The sequence below is a fragment of the Parasteatoda tepidariorum genome, chromosome 3 (genome assembly GCF_982258835.1).
Source record: "Parasteatoda tepidariorum strain Cologne lab strain chromosome 3, Ptep-v5.0, whole genome shotgun sequence".
Taxonomy (NCBI): Eukaryota; Metazoa; Arthropoda; class Arachnida; order Araneae; family Theridiidae; genus Parasteatoda; species Parasteatoda tepidariorum.
Window position 1 is genome coordinate 93,178,658 of NC_141757.1, and position 19,297 is coordinate 93,197,954.

The 19,297-nt window shown below is 29.2% G+C and overlaps 2 protein-coding genes across 9 annotated transcripts in view; both read left to right on the plus strand.

Moving 5' to 3' along the window:
- Positions 1–19,297, plus strand: part of LOC107444455 (uncharacterized) — a 219,828-nt gene that overhangs the window by 134,743 nt on the left and 65,788 nt on the right. The window lies entirely within an intron of this gene.
- On the plus strand, positions 14,474–16,243 carry LOC147813955 (uncharacterized). Its single transcript, XM_087160172.1, has one exon. It carries the CDS (start codon positions 14,474–14,476, stop codon positions 16,241–16,243), a length of 1,770 nt encoding a protein of 589 aa, XP_087016298.1.

Sequence of the window (19,297 nt, forward strand, 5' to 3'; positions counted from 1 at the left end):
AAAACTCGATTAACAATTTTACGTAATCAAAATGTATGACGATGAATTTAGGGGTGATTGTTTATTTTTAGCAAATGCAGTAAAAAAATATTGTTGGATGGAATTTGGTAGTTTCATAATTACTGATACGTCTCTTTCTTGTGATTTAAAAAAAAATTGATTCCAACCAACACTATAGTAGTAATACATATGATAGAATTTAGTATTTTTGAGTTTTCTTCTGAGGTTAAATTCGCCCTTATTACAATTAAGTAGAGCATTTTTTTTTCTTTAAGTTTGTAGTGAACCTTTTTTATAAATGGTAACACCTCTGGTGTATAATAGTAACACCTCTGTTACGAAAATTGCCATGATTTTGAACTGACTTTTATGAAAAATGTCCTGATTTTTTTTCTTTTACCCTCTACGAGCCTGATAACGTCTTTAATAAATTATGAAAAAAAAAACTCTTTGTAAGACATGGTTTTCGTGCTTTTCACCCCACGAAAACAGAATCTTATTTTCCCACATTCACAAGATAACGCGCAGATTTTTCACCATTTCACAAGACTGATCTTTCACGCTAATATCTGAATAGACCATTGGCTTTTGTGATTTCTCACAAAATCACGATACTGTTTTCACAAATTCGCAAAATACAAAATTATGAGTAGATTTTTTACACTCACACAAGACTGAGCCTTTTACAAAAACTGTAGAAAAATCGGGGTAATTTTTTTGTCAGATTTTTTTCTTATGCTAATTTATTTTGTTCTTAATAATTTTATTTTCAGCACTGACTAATTTAAATCTCTACTCATATAGAAGAAAAAAATCCTTCTTTTCTCACGGAAAATATTATTTTTCATCGCAAGCATAAGTCGTCAATCAAGATATCGATTGCATCAGTCGCTTATCAAGAATATTATTATTATTCAAGCACATTTTTTTATCAAAGAAAAAAAAAGGAAGTAGCTCTGTTACCGTATTAATGTTCGTTTTATTTTGTAACATATACATTCAGTTTTCACCATATTTTTAATATTTTAATTTACTATGGCAACTGTTTTTCTATTTATTTATTTTACCTAATGATAAATTATGATTCTTGATACAGCGTCTGAGTTAATTAGTACTTGCTAAAAACATGTCTTGCTAAAATCTGAGTCTTTTAATTTCTTATGCTTTCCTTAATTTTGTGCAGCACAAAAGTTGAGCAGTGATTTCTCTTGCTCCCGAAATCATTTCTTCAAGCCATAAACACTCTCATTTTATCATGCTTGAAGCATTAATGAAGGCTGGTGAATGATTTGCAAACAGCATAATTGAAAAGAATCATTAGGATGTGTGTCTATGGAAGAGATTCATCTTCCGGCTAGAACAGAAGGATGTTAATAATGCTGGCACATAATCAGGTGAAGGAATTTTTATGGTCTATATAGCAGAGAGAAATGATGATTCCTAAAATACTTTTCCTATTGACCTTGAAAGTGAAATATGTTGCCCTTTGTTACGCTTGATCAAGAAACTGTTACCGCCATTTATTCTTTCAGCCGGAAATATTTCCACTCATAGAATATTTTATTTGTTTACTTTTCCATCATCCCAAATTTTTTTTTCTTGTCGCACTCCAGAAGACACGCTATTAATCTTTCATTCACATAGCTGTGGCCAGTTTGTATTTTTAAATGTTATGATATTGAATTATTTATTTTTATAAATTCTTGAGTCTGATCAAGTTCAGTTCCTATTGTAATTGTGTGGAAAGACTTTGATTCGTAGTTCATTGAAGTTTCTGATTGGTTTTTGTTTTTAAAGGCCAGCCTGTAACATGTCTTTAGGGAATTCAATTTTTAATATCAAATTGAGGAAGTCATATTTCATTGACATTAGGAAAAGATGAGTTGTGACCTGTGTTTCTGTTAGCAGGGATCTGTCCAGATATTTTGTGAAAGGTCCGGTTTTTGTGAAATTGTGAAGAAATTACTCATATTCTTTCAACCAGGGTCCTGCTTTTATGAATTTATGCAAATAGGGTCCGGTTATTGCAAAAAACTTTTTCAAGGAGTTTTTAAACTGTAAATAGATACAAGATTATGCTCAGTACTGTAAAATTATAATTAAAATAAAATTAACAGCAATTAGAGATGCAACATGCAAATATTTGGTATTTAGCCTATACTGCTGAACGCAGAATATTCATTTCGGACGAATAATGGAAGAATCGTCTGCCGAAGACAAAACTTAATTCGTTTACATTCATCTTTCTTGTTATCTGCTCTGGGAAGGGTTTATTCGATTAACAAAACAATAATGAAAATAAACAAATTTGTGAAGGGTCTGATTAAAAGAAAAATCATTTTGTGAAGGATCCGTTTTTAAGTTAAAATATTTTGTGAAGGGTTCGTTTTTATGAAAAGATGCTTTGTGAAGGGTCCGTTAACGGACCCAAATTTCTTCTAAACAGACCCCTGGTTAGACATTATATTCTTTTTATCTGAGGATGTGTGGGAGGAAATAAATGAACTTAAGTTGTATTGGTAGGTATATTGTTATTCACTGAATTATAGGTCAGTGTTATTCTTGTCGGTACAATTGTACTGAAATTGGTATAATCGCACATTTTTCAATGCATCAGTAAAAATCTTACGAGAATCAGTACAATGTCAATTTTAACTTCATAACACCAAATAACGTAAAAATGAAATTTCGTGTCAAAATATCAGGGTTTTTAGTTTTTATAAATTTTTAATTTGAAATTAGAAATGTCTAAAAGAGTCAAATAGCCTCATTTGACTCGCAAGCCATGGTTCACCGACCACTGACATGCGAACTACTTCAAAATCATTAAAAATATAATTACTAAATATATGAACGCCCTATTCATTATTGGACTTAAAATTGAGTATTATTTCGAGATACTTTAGTGTAACACTTTACCATAAATTAACAAATAAAAACGATTTATTTTTTGTCAAGCCTTGCTTTTTAACTTCGATTTAATAAACTAACACCACGCGTTGGTTTTATTTTAAAAATGAGTTGAGAAAAATTGGGTTCGTTAACGAATCTTTCACAAAACTTTTTATCATTAAACTGATCCCTTCACAAATTGTAGTATAGTAAGAAAAGACTTCATAACTTTTTTTTGAAAAATAGAGCCGACTTTTGTTCATAGTTTTAAAACTAAAACAACTTAAAAGACATGGTTATGGTATTTTTCCCCCCTTGAGAAACAGGACCTTATTTTTGCTCATCCTTAAAATTATGAGAAAACGAACCGCATTTTCACAAATTCAAAAACTTACCGAGTAGATTTTTCACAAAAACCTAAAAGTCTGGAATAACCCCTTAACGTGATTTTTTACTTTATTAAACATTATACACATAGAATACCGATACTAAGCTTTTCATGCATTGGGACTCAGTTTCATTCTGAGAATTATTTCCCTGTAAATGTATTTCCTGCGAAATTTCAATTGTAAAAGAAGAACTAAGTATTTAAAATACCCCATTTTCAAATTTCTGCATGATTTAGATAAAATATTTGTTTCGTTTTATTTGTTGGAATTTTTCTGCTTTTATAAATTCAATCAAAAGTTGAGAAAAAAAAATTGTGATTTAAACATCAATTTGACATTCCAGTAAAATCGTCGTATAAACAATTGACAATTCTGCACTTCATTCGAATGTTTTGGCACGCAAATCAAGTCAAGATTATGAGTTTTTGTCACGATATTTATCTTTTTTTGTTGAATAGTGTTTATATTTATTTATTTTTCGCCATTATTTGTATCTATACTATACGATTTGCATTTAGACATTGAGTTTTTGGGATATTTAGATGCGTGTTTTTTTTTGTTTGTTTTTTTAAGTTATTGTAACTAAAATATATACTTTCTTTTTTTGGACCGCAACATTTGCGTGTATTAGTTAATAGAGCAAACGATTATTTTCTATTACTATTATATTTAAATTACTAGTAGTTTAAAGAAAATGCATTTTTGTAGGACTCTGTTTATAATTATAGTGCTGAGTAAAATTCATTGCTCTATAAATTACCGTTTTCTCACGCAATTATTGTATATATTCTTTTAGAGATTGTACATATTCTTTTGTAATTTTCCTTTGTTTTGAATATATACTTTTGTATATATTCTTTTAGAAAAATTATAATCCATGCAAATAAGAATAACAAATCTTACACACGGAGAAAAAAAATTCTGTTAATTTTATTTAATAATTACAGTATTGTATAGTATTTAAATCATTCATTTGTTAATTTTCCTTTCCTATGGCTTATCGTAAATTATGGTTTTCAAAAATATAGTTATTATCACACATTTAGTAAAAAAGTTTAAGAATAAATGGTTTTTGTACCAAGTTCTAAGATATCACGAATATTCGGGGTCGGTATTCGGCCCTTTTACCGAATATTCGGTTGGTCGAATGTTTGACCAAATTTTCGACAAAGTATCTTTTTGGAAAAATATTTTTTGATTAAGTTTTGTTTGGGAATTGAATAAATTTAATAAAGAATAATCGAAAATCGTATTTTTTACTATACCATTTATTAGAATTTGTTTTTACCCATATTTAAGTTCTGAAACTTGCACACGACTTGCAAATTTATATTCTGGAAGACAAATGGAAAAGTGAAATTTAAAGAATTTACTCTATATTAGTTGATACTGAACCTCGAGTTTTGTACTTCTCAGTTTTTTTAATTATATTCAAGCAAGTCAATTTCGTCGTTTTTTCTCCAACACTTTTTGTTTTAAGTTTGTTTTTGCTGTTTTTATTATAACACGGCATTTTAACGGAACGTTACTGATAAATTAATTCTTTTATTATCACTTTTTTCCTGTATAACAAGGCTGATAACATAGAAAACTGTGATATTCAACGATATATTATGATTATTATTATACAACTATATATTATTATACAACGATTCAAAGATAGATTTTAAAAACTACGAAAAGAAAAAAAAGCAAAAACATTTTCTGTTTCTCTTTTGCTTTTTTTTATTAACTTTTTATCTGCGTTTTTATTATGACACATTTTTTAATGAGCGTTAGAAGCATTTCTAATGAATGTTATTCTTTTATCGTAACTTTTTCTTAAAATACCGCTATGTGAAAGTAAAGATCGATTTTAGTTTTCGTTTCTACCTAGTTTTTTTCTTTTTTAAAAAACTTGTTTTCACCGACGTTTTTATTATAATGCGGCAAGTTTCTATTAGACTTAATTCTTTTTCTTCATTTTTTCTTAAAAATGCAGTAATTAGAGCTCTGAGATGTTCAGTTTTAAAATTTTCTTTCGAGGATGAAGATTGATTTTTCTTTTTCTGTTTCGCTTTTGTATTTACTCTTTTGTTTCTATGATAGCGCGGTGTTTCTATAGACTATTTCTTTCAACTTTTTTATTGTTACTTTTTTTTCCTAAAAATATAATTTTTAGCATTTAAGTTTTGTTTTAAGAATTAAGAGGACTTCTATTTTTTCCCTTTTCACAACTTAACAACTTCCAGTTTATATATATATATATATATATTTAATAAATGCTGCTATTCGACTGATTTTTTTGGCTGAATATTCGGTATTCGGCTATTGGAAAAAAATCACTATTCGTTACATCTTAAAATTACTAATTCTCAAAAAATTTTATCACATATTATACAACCATATTTTATTGTTAATTTTACCAAGATCATTACCAAAGCACTTCGGTAAAAATTATGCAGCTTTTTGATGTTCTCGTAGACCCAAAAGCACGGTAAATTTTACCATATTCGGTAGTTTAGACGATATTTTTTTCTCTCGGTGCGTAATAAAGAACAAATTTATAGGTAACTACAGCAAAACAGAAAATAATTTCTATCTATTTTTGAAACTCAACTGCAGGTAATCTCTCATATTTGTAAACTTATTACTGTAGTAACATGTATTTTAAATTTAAATGTTGGAAGAGTTTTGTGGACTAAGTCTTTAATTTTAAAAATCAATCGATTCATTATTTCTTTTTCCCTCGAAGTTTGTATTAGTTTTATTATTTTTTGTAATCAAAGTGTGATATTTATGTTTAAAACTGTTTCACTTAATTGATTATCGAATGATGATCGTGTGTTATCAAATCGCAATGACAGCATTTCTCGACCTGTTAATCTTTTCCGATAATCTTTTTTTCTAAAATTGATAAACCAATCATCAGATTTGAAGTAACCATTTGAGTTGCTTTTTTTATTGTAAGTTTTAATTGGTTGTCCAAATTTTTTTAAAACAGGATTTGCTTCAATTTTGTATGATAAAAATGACCGAGTCTTCAGTGTTAAAATACTTTCAGTTTTGAAATGCGTAATTCCAAACATTAAATTTCTTTGATGTACTCTTGAATTTTTTATTGTTTTTAAGGTAAAATTTATTTGTATAAATAATGTTTAAAGAAATTAAGGGTACAACACAATATTATAATGAATTATTTAATGAAATTTTATCAAAAAGAAGCAAATCACTTAACTGTTGCGGACTAACTAAAATACCAGTCCTGGCAGCTTTAAAAAAAATGATTTTACTAGTTAGATGATTTATTATTTAGTTTTTATTCGAATAGTTATGTTGCTTTTTCTTTGCCATTTGAACAGATAGCTTGGAATTAGATTTAGAGTGTTGTTTTATTTTTAACATGCAAAAATCTATCATAATTCTGTAAATTTGCTTTTGTAAGAAACTAATTTATTATTATTGGTATTTTTTTCATTGTATTAATTTCTATTGTTTTGTCGACTTTGCTTTTGCTAAACTAAACTTAACTTAAAAGAAGATTTTTTTTAAAAATGTATTCTGTGACAATGTGTCAAAGAAGTGTATGATTTTGTAGGTAAAAAGAGAAAGAAATAGTTTGAAAAGTTTATCCGTTTTTGTGAACTAGTGACCCAATCAATATATAAAATTTTTAATTTCATATTAAGTTTTTTGTCTTTGCTTGACTATAACGTCCAAACATTTTCAGTTTATTCTATTATTTTTTAAAATTTTTTTAATGCTTTGTGTTATACATTTAACGAGAAATCATTTCAACTAGAACTTTTAATTATTTACCAACTATCATTAAAAAATAAGTCTTGAAACTTAAATTAACATGTGTCTAAAGTCTACTTCATTCACTAAACCTTTAAGTGTAGATGTATAATACATATTTCATTATAAAAATACATTAAATAAAAGTTATAAGCAGAATGAGGGGAAAAAAACAGGTGATATGTAAGAGCACCTATTATCTGATTTTATAATTATACGAAGTTTTTTTTTTTTTTAACTTTGATTTATTTCATTTAAGTCATAGATTTAGAATATCTATACTTTTGAGTTCTTCTGGATCTAGAACTAAAGTGACTAATCTTTTTAATGATAGTGTCATTTTTATCTTTTTTTAAAAAAAGTATTTTCTTTAAAAAGAACTCTTATTTTTGGAAAGAAGAGTGTACCTATGCTGCTCTGTAACCAACCTGTTTGGAAGTTATATTGTCGAAAGACCAAGAACTAGTGACGTATCGTCTGAAACAATAATGATGCGTTTCAAAAAGTTTGAAAATTCTAAAATAATGTCGGTGTTGTTGTAAGATATTAAAAAAAAACTGTCGTTTAAGCTATGAAATTTTTTAAAGTAACATTAAAACAGTTACAAGTCATCAAAATAAAACAAGTCGCAAATTTATTATTCAAAGAGCAAATTCATTATTAAAAAAAGAGAACAAACACCTGGGTTAAACATTGCGACAAACTGACTTTCGGGGAGGACCTTTTGATGGAACTAAACAGTATTTGCGTTACATGGAGAGGAAAACCACCTACGGTTAGCCCAACAGAAAGGGGATGATCCTTCTACCACGGAGGGCATAATCAACACTTTTCGGTGCGAGCTGGGAGCAGAATTCGCTGGGATTCGAACCTGGGCCCTGAGCCACCGCAGTCGATGTAGACGAAATTACGGGGTAAAAAAAGAAAAAGTGTATCAGTACATAAAATTCTGCCTTTAAATTAGCCGAGAATTTTTACTAGTAATAACGGATGATAAAAGCTGTCGTTATAATACATCCCATCATTCAAATAAATAAAAAAAGTCTGGTTTCAAATCAGTCTACAGGGGTCTGTCCAGACATTTTGTGAAAGGTCCGTTTTTCGTGAAATTGTGAAAAAAATTACTCACATTCCTTCAACCAGGGTCCGCTTTTATGAATTTGTGCAAATAGGGTCCGTTATTGCAAAAAAAAAAAACTTTTTCATGGATTTTTTAAATTGTAAAGACATACAAGATTACGCTCAACACTGTAAAATTATAATTAAAAAAATTAAATTTTAAAAAATAAACAACAATTGCTGCTTCTAAATTAGAGATGCAACATACAAATATTTGGTATTTAGCCTATACTGCTGAACGCAGAATATTCATTTCGGACGAATAATGGAAAAATCGTCTGCCGAAGACAAAACTTAATTCGTTTACATCCATTTTTCTTGTTTTCTGCCCTTGAAAGGGTTTATTCGATTAACAAAATAATAATGAAGATAAACAAATTTGTGAAGGGTTCGATTAAAAGAAAAATCATTTAGTGAAGGGTCCGTTTTTAAGTTAAAATATTTTGTGAAGGGTCCGTTTTTATGAAAAGATATTTTGTGAAGGGTCCGTTTTTATGAAAAGATATTTTGTGAAGGGTCCGTTAACGGACCCAAATTTCTTCTAAACAGACCATGGTCTAGGAATGGGATTAGTGATAAAGCATGATAAAAGCAACCGTTTAGTTATATACCTCATCCCTTTCATCGAAATAACTATATTTTGTATTTAATTTCCAAAACTGATGAATTTCACATTTATTTCGTTCCTACAAAAATTACGTTTACCTAATTATAGTCTTTTCCGTTTTGGCTCTTGGTTACACATATAATCTTTACTTTAGCTGAAGTTTCCGCTGCCGACATGAAATCACGTCGATACTCATGAAAGAGAGAAAATGAAGTTGTCGGATCCTTTGTTTGGCTGGGATTATTACCTGCCGCTATTTTGTTCTGCATTGAATTGACCTCCGAAATTGTAGTTTACCTTGATTTTTTTTTCCGCACAGGAAGCTATCCTGGGTGATATCCATTAACTTCGTTTTTGTTCCTGCTCACACAAGCGTAGTCAAAAAGTTCTGTGCCATTTTGGCACTTAATAATTACCCCCCTCCACCAACAGTTAGGTTGTATTTATAGGGAAATTATCGTTTTCACTTTCAATTGAAATTCAATTTAAAAAAAAAATTTAATTGAAATTCAATTAAAAAAAAATCCGTGATATCACTTATTGTTTTATTGCGTGTAATTTTAAAGTTAATGAAAATATATTAGCTTCGAAATTAAGCGATTTTTAATTGTGAACGGTTTAAAATAGTAGATATACTTTTTTTTAAAAAAATATTATGCATATTATAACTGGCGTTGAACGGCAAACCCAATTCTGAGTTTACGACTTTTTAAATTCACCTCCGTGGCCTTATAATTTTAAACCTAAACCCAGAAGACAAGCAAACTTCTATATCAAGCATTGGGTCAAATTAACCTTCGTGGAGGATTTTTTATATATTATAACCGGCGTTGAACAGCCAACTCAATTCTGAGTTGACAACTTTTAAAATTCACCCCCGTGGCCTTGTAATTTTAAACCTAAACCCAGAAGACAAGGAAACTTCTGGATCAAGCATTGGGACAAACTAGCCTTCGTGGAGAATTTTTTGATTGAACTAACCCTCGTTTGTGTTAAATGGAGAGAAAAACCACGAAAAACTTCCGATACTGAAGATATTCTATCACTTAAAATATCACGAGTCGGAAGCTGAATTCGTACCAACCATCCTTCGCCGGGATTCGAACCTGTTTCACCTCATTGTAAGGCGAACGCTCTATCTCCTGAGTCACCTTGACCTTAACTATTAGTTATGTAGCAATCGATTTTACGTGTATTAAGCTAGTGTGATTTTGTATTCGATCAATTTTTACCTTCGATTTACTAATTTCTTCAGTTTGATTGTGTATTGAAACAGACAATTACTTATACTGTTAATTGAAATTTGTTTAACAAAATAACTGAATTACAATTTATGAAAATCTATTGTGTATTGTTAAAATTATGGTTAACTTACTAACTCACCGATTTATAGGAACGATCCTTGGCATTAAATTTGTAGCATTTAATTTTGGAAGTTAATGATAGATATTTTGTTTCTTTATTTGGTCCACTTTCACTTATATTCGGAAAGTCTAATTGTAGTCAGTGCTCTAAATTGCGTTTTCAACCCTTGCTCCCACGGAATAAAACTTCGAAACCGGTGAAAAAATAATTAATGAAAACTTAATTAATCGCGAAAAAAATCAATTATTTATTGATAATGTATTTCTCCGATAAGTTTTGTTATTCGCCCCATTTTTACTTTTATTTGAAAAGTCATCTTATGTCACCTTTATTTTTTTAAAGAAAGATTAGTTTTTTTTATTGTAAATTAAAACTTTACTAATAATTGACAATCTATTTGTGTTATCTCAAAATTCATTTACAGGGCTTACATTATTTAAATTATTGCTTAGTTACTTGCTTAAAAATGTACCTTTTTTTATGAAAAAGTATATTGGTCTTCATTTGAAGATTTTAATTTTGGAAATTAATGATACATATTTTGGCTTTCTATTTTATTAACTTTGACTCTTACTTGTTTATAGTCAACTTGAAATCAGTGTTCTAAATGATAATTTTAAACTTCATTGTCACAGAATAAAACCTTTTAACTCTCAGAATCGGTGAAAAGAATCGAAAATAAATAATGTCCCAAAGTTTGGTGTTTATTTTTATTAAATTTAATTATTATCTCTGCTATTCATATTTTGATCGATTTCCGCGTTATTTTTATATAAAATATAGAATATTACCCTGTAGACTTATAACTTTCTTTAAGAGTCTGTATTACATTATTATAAATAATAATAATAAGCTATATAGTCCCCCCCCCCATCGTATTCAAATCGCGTGGTTAGATTTAATCACCAGTTATATTTTGAATATGATCATATCTTAATTTCTAACTCAAATTATGCACCGTTTGCTTACTTATGTGTTGTTTACTGATTATCCCTGTGTTGAATACAATGGTTTTAACTTCTAATTATATTTTAATATCTTGGTTATCATTTGTGAGCCAGGTATGTTCTGATTATATCTTGATTTTTCTGATTGTGTGATTAGATTTTAGCCATTAGTTAGAGTTAGATTTAGATTTTGATCTTCAGTTAAACTTTAATTGCTATGGTTATATATTCAGGGGTTATTCCAGATTTTCTGTAGAAGATTCGGTTATTGTGAATCAAAATTTTGTGAAAATAGAATGGTTCTGTTCAGACTTTTTGGGAAATTTTGAAAAATCTATTAATTTTTTTTTAAATATTCATTCCCGCACTAAAAATCTTGTTGTTGAGAAAAAAAAATCTTGTCATTTAAAGAGTTTAGTTTTAAAATTCTGAATTAAAGATCCATTGAATCCATTTTTCAAAAGTTTTTCTGATGAAATAATTTGTGAAAGGTCCAATTTATATTTTAATTTGCTACAGTACTTGGTCTTACGTTTATCGTTTTTGTAATTTGCTCCATGGCGACGCGGCGACATTGTTGCTGAACGTTACTTTCTTGCAGATGGATTTTTTCTTTTTGGAAAAATTTTTTTTTTTGCTTTTCTTTTCTACAGAAATTTTCGAAAGATTTCATCTTTTCTTTATAATTATATTCAAAGGATGCCTTTCGCGCATCGGAGTGGGAAAAAAGAAATGCTTATAATTGTTCTATTCTCATTGGAGAATAATGAAAAATAAAGAATAATGAAGTAAAAAAGTTGGTTTCCTTTTCTGTGGAAATTTTCATTCTAATTTTTCATGCAGTTATTACTACTGATTTCCACATAGCTTTTACAATCCGATATTATTTATCACAGCAACTAAATCTCAAAATGGAAACACTCATTTAGTAACTCCTTTTTGAAGAGTCCGATTCGCATGATTTCGTCGTCTATCTTTTATTTGGCAGTTGTTGCTACAGATTTTACGATTTTATTTTTTTAATGTGATGATGAATTATAAAATGCAAAAAAAGAAATAATTACTGTGTTATCTTTCTACAAAATGCGAGAATATCGCCCATAATATTAGGGAAAAAAAATCACATTCAATTTAAAAAAATTATTTTATTTGATCCAAATTCTTTTTTTTTTATTTAATGTAATTTTTTTTTTGAAGTTTTAGTTATATATATTTTGAAGTTTGCATATTTGTTATTAGTATTAAGAGAGGTATGTCGCTGAAAGCCCGAAAAAATTCTGCCACGGGGGTTATTTGTAAGCTCACATCAGCATGCCTATTTATCAAAACAACATATATTGTTTCGCATTAGTGCATTGTTTAGTTTTCATTCATTTCATTTACTTCCGTGATTGCCACCACAACCTATAATTCTCTAAAATACCTTCTGTTTATTTTAGAAACCGTTGTTATTTGAGCAATAACATCTTTTGTTCCGTTAGAAATATTGCAACAACTTTTATCGTTATACTTTTTTGTGTAAATTCACGAATAAAAGCGTTGAATAGGTCGTTGCCACTTCGGTCAACAGTCCCAGATAATGTGTAACGTCTGCTTTGATTTAACTGTGCACATATGTTAACCATGTTGTTCTAAATATAATTTGATGACTGAAAGGTAATCAAATGTTTTATCTGTCAAAAGTTGTAAAACAGCCATAGTTTTTGTATGCATGCAAGATTTTAAGTTTTGTCTTTATTTTTTTTTAATGAGTTATGGTGAATTTAAAAGTGATTAATAAGGTAATAATTAATATTATAAAAGTAATCAAAATTCTAGTTTTGAAAATGAAAGGCATTTCCCTAACACAATATTCTCGCATAAATAGCATTTGCTATATTGGTGATAATTAAACAAAGTGTTAATATGAGTTATTTAAAATAACATTTATGACATTTATTAATTAGTTCAACTTAATTAAAAAGTCTAAATTTTAGGAAAGTGATTGTTTAAACATTTAATAGCTTAAACTTACTCTTTTTGATCTTAATATCAAAAGTTGAAAAATTGCGAAATCGAAGTCTTTTTGTTCGAATTTATTTTGTTTCGTGATTTATAATTTTTTTGGTAATTATAAATCACAAATATAATAAATTTGAATCTGACGAGGTAACGCAAATATCATTTGTGAACTACGATGAAATTTGATTCATGAAAATTGTTTACAATGTTGTAATTATTATTTTTTTTTTTATTTCGTTCTAGTTAAAGAATCGTATGTTTTCACTTAAGCATTACTTTAAATTTAACACTAAAGTTTCGCCAATTTATTGATTATATTCTAATAAATTTTGTGATAAGTTATTTGCCATAATGAAAAAAATAAGTTTTTAATCAAAAGGAAGTAACGTTTTACAGCAAATATCTTCATACCAAAAGCGACAAATGAAAACTTTGATCCCATATGTTATTGTTTTACTGTGAAGGTTTTATTTATTTATTTTAAATAGAAAGACATCAATGTTACCCAGTAAGACTTGTTAACTAACTTTCTTGTTGATAGAAAAAAAAGCTCCGAGTGCCTAAGGCTGTTATTATTATTATAAGTAAAGCTGAACATTGCATTTATATTTTCAATATGAATTACGATAAAATTAATTTTTAAGTTTCGCATATTAAGGCTACAGTGGATACCAAAATCAATGAAAAGCTGTGAAAAAATCGATTTTTCGTTTTTAACTGTTTTTGATACTTTTGGAGGTACTTTATTATATGCAAAAAGAATTTTTCAAATTTGATGATTTTTCTTCGAGTTATAAGCATTTTTGGATGTGCCACGCCCCTTTGTTTACATTGTGCCACGCCCCCGACCTCTCAAATGGTTCCTCTTTTGCAGTGTTAGAACTTATTATTTCAGTTCGAAAGTAACTTTTATTATAATATATTCTACTAGTAGTGCCTCTTTTTTTGATTATTATTATGTCTTGTTTTCAAAAATCTGGCAACAGAAGCCAGATTGATTGATTGTTTGCACATCTTTGTTTTGATCTTTGTTGTATCGATTTAATTTGTCTTTTTACTAAACAAAACAGTTCTTTTCAGAACTAAATTTCACTTTTATTTTATTTTTCTTACATATTTTAGCCCTTAAATCCTTATTGCTTATTTTTCTAAATAGTTTTTTTTTCGTAAGTAAATTTAAAGTTGTTTTTTTTTTTTACATGTTTTGCTTATACTTTTTCCTAACTGAAAATTTTATATTTTATTAATTTTATTTCCAAAGCTAATTTGTTTTTGTTTTATTATACTTTTTACATATTTTTGAGCATTTTTTAACTTTATTTTTTCAAAATTGAGTTTTTTAAACTTTACTGATTTCATTTGGGTGAACGTCGAATATGGATTTATTGTCATCCAGATATCGAAAACCGAAAGGTCGTCAGACTAAAAGACGTAGGATGCTTGCTGAAATTTCAAGAAGATATCATTCTCAGAAAGGGAATGATTCAATTGCAGAAGCATCTTCCTCTGATATTCAGGCAAGTTGTTCTGCAATATCTGCAACTGAAGGTCCGAGTTGTTCATTCAGCCACAATTATGCTACTCCTGAAGCAAGTTATATACTTATGGGCACAGAGATGTGGAGAGATTTACTGTTGCAAGTGCCTTGCAAATTTTGTAGTCAGTGTGGTTTGCAATTGGTGCAACACCATTCTCTCGGCTATTCTTTAAAATTGGAACTTCTCTGTGGCTCATGCGGAGAGTCTTTTGGCACAACTTTCTCGAGTTGTCGAGAAGACACAAACTCGTCTTTTGAGATAAATAATAAGTTAGTCAGCGCATTTTTGGCCATTGGTAGAGGACATGCTGCATTAGAGACTTTTTCCGCTGTATTAAACATGCCCTCTATGGATAAAAAAACCTTCTCCAAATGTCTGCATAATTTATCGGTGAAAAACAAAGAACTAAAAGTGAAAATGCTCGAAATATCTCGCCAAATTGTGAGAGAATCTCACATGAGTGTAGATTCTGTAAACACTACAGACATTCTAGACATAAGTGTATCTTATGATGGCACGTGGCAAAAAAGAGGCCACACATCTAATCTTGGAATGGGAATAATAATTGATGTCCTGACAGGTCTTGTATTAGACTATGAAATCCTTTCCAAGTACTGTCAGGATTGCACTGTCACAGCAAGTGATCTTGGCGCAGCCAGTGCTGAATTCAGTATCTGGCAAAGTGCTCATCAGGATGAGTGTGAAAAAAATTTTGAAGGAAGTTCGGGCTCTATGGAAATGCATGCAGCATATGTAATGTGGAGCCGTTCCGTAAAGGAGTGTGGCATGCGTTATACTTCTATTCTGAGTGACGGCGACTCAAAAACTTATCAGTTTTTATTGGAGAACAAAGTTTATGGTGATATTACAGTATCAAAGGAGGAATGCTTGAACCATGTTGCGAAGCGACTTGGAACAGCGCTTCGCAACAAGGTGAAAGAATGGCGAATTAAAAAAGTTACCTTAGGCGGCAGAAAAAAAGGAAATTTGACGGAGGCAAACATTCTGAAACTTCAGAATTATTATCGCAAAGCAATAAGACAGAATGTACCTGATATTTCAAAAATGAAAAGCGCAATTTATGCAAGTTTGAAACACTGTTCATCAACCGACGCAAAGCCGAGCCACAGCCATTGCCCTGAAGGTGCTTCATCCTGGTGTTTTTTTCAGAGAGCCATTGCTGAAGGGAGACCCATTGCTAAGCATTCTCAAATGAAAATGTTTCTCTCGCAAGCAGTGGTAGAAAAAATAATGCCAGTGTATCAACGGCTGGCATCTGAGGAAATTTTAAAACGTTGTGTTGCTGGCAAGACCCAGAACCGTAACGAAAGCCTCCATAGCTGTATATGGAGGAAGTGCCCTAAAGAGGTATTTGTCTCAAAAAAAAGACTTGAAATTGCTGTGTTTGAGGCAGTAGAAGAATATAATTTAGGCCATGTAAGATCATTACAAATTTCGACAGATGAAGCAGCACTACTCGAAAACAGTTTTTCTTTAACGATCGCTCAGCGAAAAGATCGCAGAAGGAAAGCTCAAAAAAATCGCTGTATCCCAAAAAAACGAGCAGCAAAGAATGATAAAGCAGCATATGCTGCTGGTGCTTTTTAGATTTTGTTTATTTTTTTTTTGTACCTTATGACAAAAACATTTTCGAAAATACTTTCATTATTTAAAAATATGTTTTTATTTTTCATTGCATTTGTTATGTTTATTAGAATGCTTGTCAGAATTTTGTAATTCTCAGATTATTAGTGTCATTTTCCAAAATTCATAATAATATTTTGATTGTTGGTATGAAATATAATATTTTAACTCTTGTCTTGAATTTTCATTGGCTATCACTGTTTAGATAATTTTTTTATACATTTCAAAATTTAAAAAGGTAAATTAAAATATTTTATATCAATAAAAATAACTACAATTAACATCATACTAATGAAATAGACATCAACTTTGTTTATAAATTGAGTAAACTTATTCATATTACAGTAGCAAGCCTTTAACCATATTAAACAGACTTTTTCGTATTTTGAATTCTGTAATTATATCACATTCTTTACATTATGTGAACAGAAAACTATATTTTATCTCCATATTTTTATCTCAATATAGTTATGTATCTTACTCTCAGAGTATTGGGATGATTTATACTATAAATTTTCAAATATTATGAGTTCTTGACAAAAATTGCTGTTTTCTCAAAATTGATTTTTTTCACGTTTCTGTAAATTCAAAATGTTCCAGGCGAATATGATTTTTAGGTAGAGTGCTAAAACTTCACCAAACTTTTAATAATAGCATATTTAATAATTCTATGATCAGTTTTAGCATCTTTGTGGTAAATTAAATAAGTTAGGGTGATTTTAGAAAAAAAAAGTAAAATTTTTTTTTAAAAAAATGCTATTATGATGAAAATTATTTTACTACTTCTCAAGAAACTAAAAACAATGAATTTTTAAGTCATACAAGTTTTTTTGTATTTACAATGTGTAAATTTAAAAAAAATTCAGCAAAAAATTTCAAAAATTGAAGCGCCTGGAACATTTTAAAATTTATGAAATTTTAAAATTTAAAAATTAAATAACTTGAAAATTTATTAAGATATTATAATGAAAATTTGTAAAACGCATTATAATTAAGTAAGTTACCTAAGTTTAAAATTTCATTACAATCGGTTAATAATTACAGAAAACAATTTTTGGACTCCACTGTAGCCTTAAGAGCTATAATAGGATAATTTGCCACTAGAAAAATGTATGTAAGTTGGTAGTTTAAAAAAAAATTTAAGTTTAAAATTAGTAATTGATTTTTTAAAAAAAAATGGACATTTGCTCGGACATGGACATTTTAATAGACATTTGCTCGTTTTTAAAATAAAAGAAAATTCTGCATTAATATTTTCGATTAAAGTTAGATAGCTAAGTTATGCACAGCTTTTGAACTATTTTAAAATACTGCGTTACACTAAATATTTGTTGAATTTCTTATTCTTTTAAAAGTTTAAAATTGATTCCATAACTCCGCTGCTTATGGCACCAGTTGCTTGAAATGTCATTAGTTTGTAGAGTACGCTAACTTAGAGGACTAATCTACTTAAATATCAGGAGACGTTTTAAAAGCACTTCTATTTTAATCATTTTTTTCATTACTATTTCTTTCGATGAAAATGATATTTTGCCTAATCATTCCGAAAATGCCTTGATTCTAAAAAAGACTTGATTTTCAATTTATTCTGAAATGTCTTGAACATGGATTTATTCCTTTTATTTTTTATTTAACCATGCAATAAACGTACTTTAGTAATTTTTTTATGAAATCAAAAGTTTTTAATCAACTAATTAAATTTTTTTGTCGCTCTTTCCCTTTGAATAGATGACCTACTCAATGATACACGCAAAACATCTTGTTTAATATCAGATCGTCCGTGATGGGCTTTTTATTGCGTGATACATTAAAAGACGTTGGCAGGTCCCTTAGAAATTGAGTCACGTACATTTATCATTGGCTGATAAAATTTGCTTTATTACAAAGCCGGAGGGAACGGTGACTGTACAATTTTTAAAATTACATCATCTGTTGTTATAAAACGCATATCTTTCATTTATCCGGAAAATTTGCTAAGTCATTTGCTGCTTTTATTTCGAATTCGAAAGTTGGAATTTAAATCTAATTGCTTGCAAGTTAATTTTTCTTCTTCTTGTAACTAAAAAAAAAATATTTTCGGGCATATTTGAAGGAGGTTTATGAATGATATTTAATTTATTACCGTCAACTTTAGAAAACATAGCTACCGCAAGCTATTTCCGAAACGCATTTTCCGATTATAAATTGTCTTATTTAACGACCTGGCAGAAAGAAGATTGAAGATGTACATGTTTTAAACCTGCAAATTGACGCTTTTTCGGAATGTTATTTGGAACTTTAACGGGCTTAGCTCATTAATTTTATTAAATTCTTAAATCTAGTTTAGATAATTATATTTTTTATGAAGCATATTAAATACCTACCCATTACTTTAATCAAAGATATATGTGCTTTCTATATATGCTACCAGCAAAGTTCTATATATGCTACCAACATTGTACATTAAGCCTAAAACTAGTCGGCAATGTATGAAACTAATCTTATTTGACACATTTCTTACGCATTCTATAGAATGCCAAATGAGATACCGACAAAGTATGAAATACATTTACGATTTTTATCGAATATCGTGTCTTACATTTGCGCCTTAGGTTCAGAAATTGTCCGTTGCACTTAGCAATTCGTTCTGAGGTGTCAGATATTTGGACATCAGTGTCACATATTTGGACATATTTGACCTCATCAGGACCTTTTTTCTATCTTTGCCAAAATAGTATTTGCCATTCTATAGGATGTCTAGATATTAAATACAGTGCCTAAGGAAAGTATGCAATAATTCTCATATTTCATACTTTGCCTAAAAAACGTCTGGCATTTTAAACAATGCCAAAGCATTATATAGAATACCGGCGTTTCATACTTTGCCGGTAACATATGTATAGGTTAACAACTTCTCTGTGCTGACTATTATAACTAAGCGCCAGTCGAATATTACACAACTATGTTTGTGATTCGAGACTGAAGCTAAAGATTACGAACGAATGATGATCGTTAGTAATATTCTAAAATCGTAAGTTA

Excerpts from the sequence above, each read along its gene's own strand:
- LOC147813955 (XM_087160172.1), top strand. The coding sequence starts at position 14,474 with ATGGATTTATTGTCATCCAGATATCGAAAACCGAAAGGTCGTCAGACT.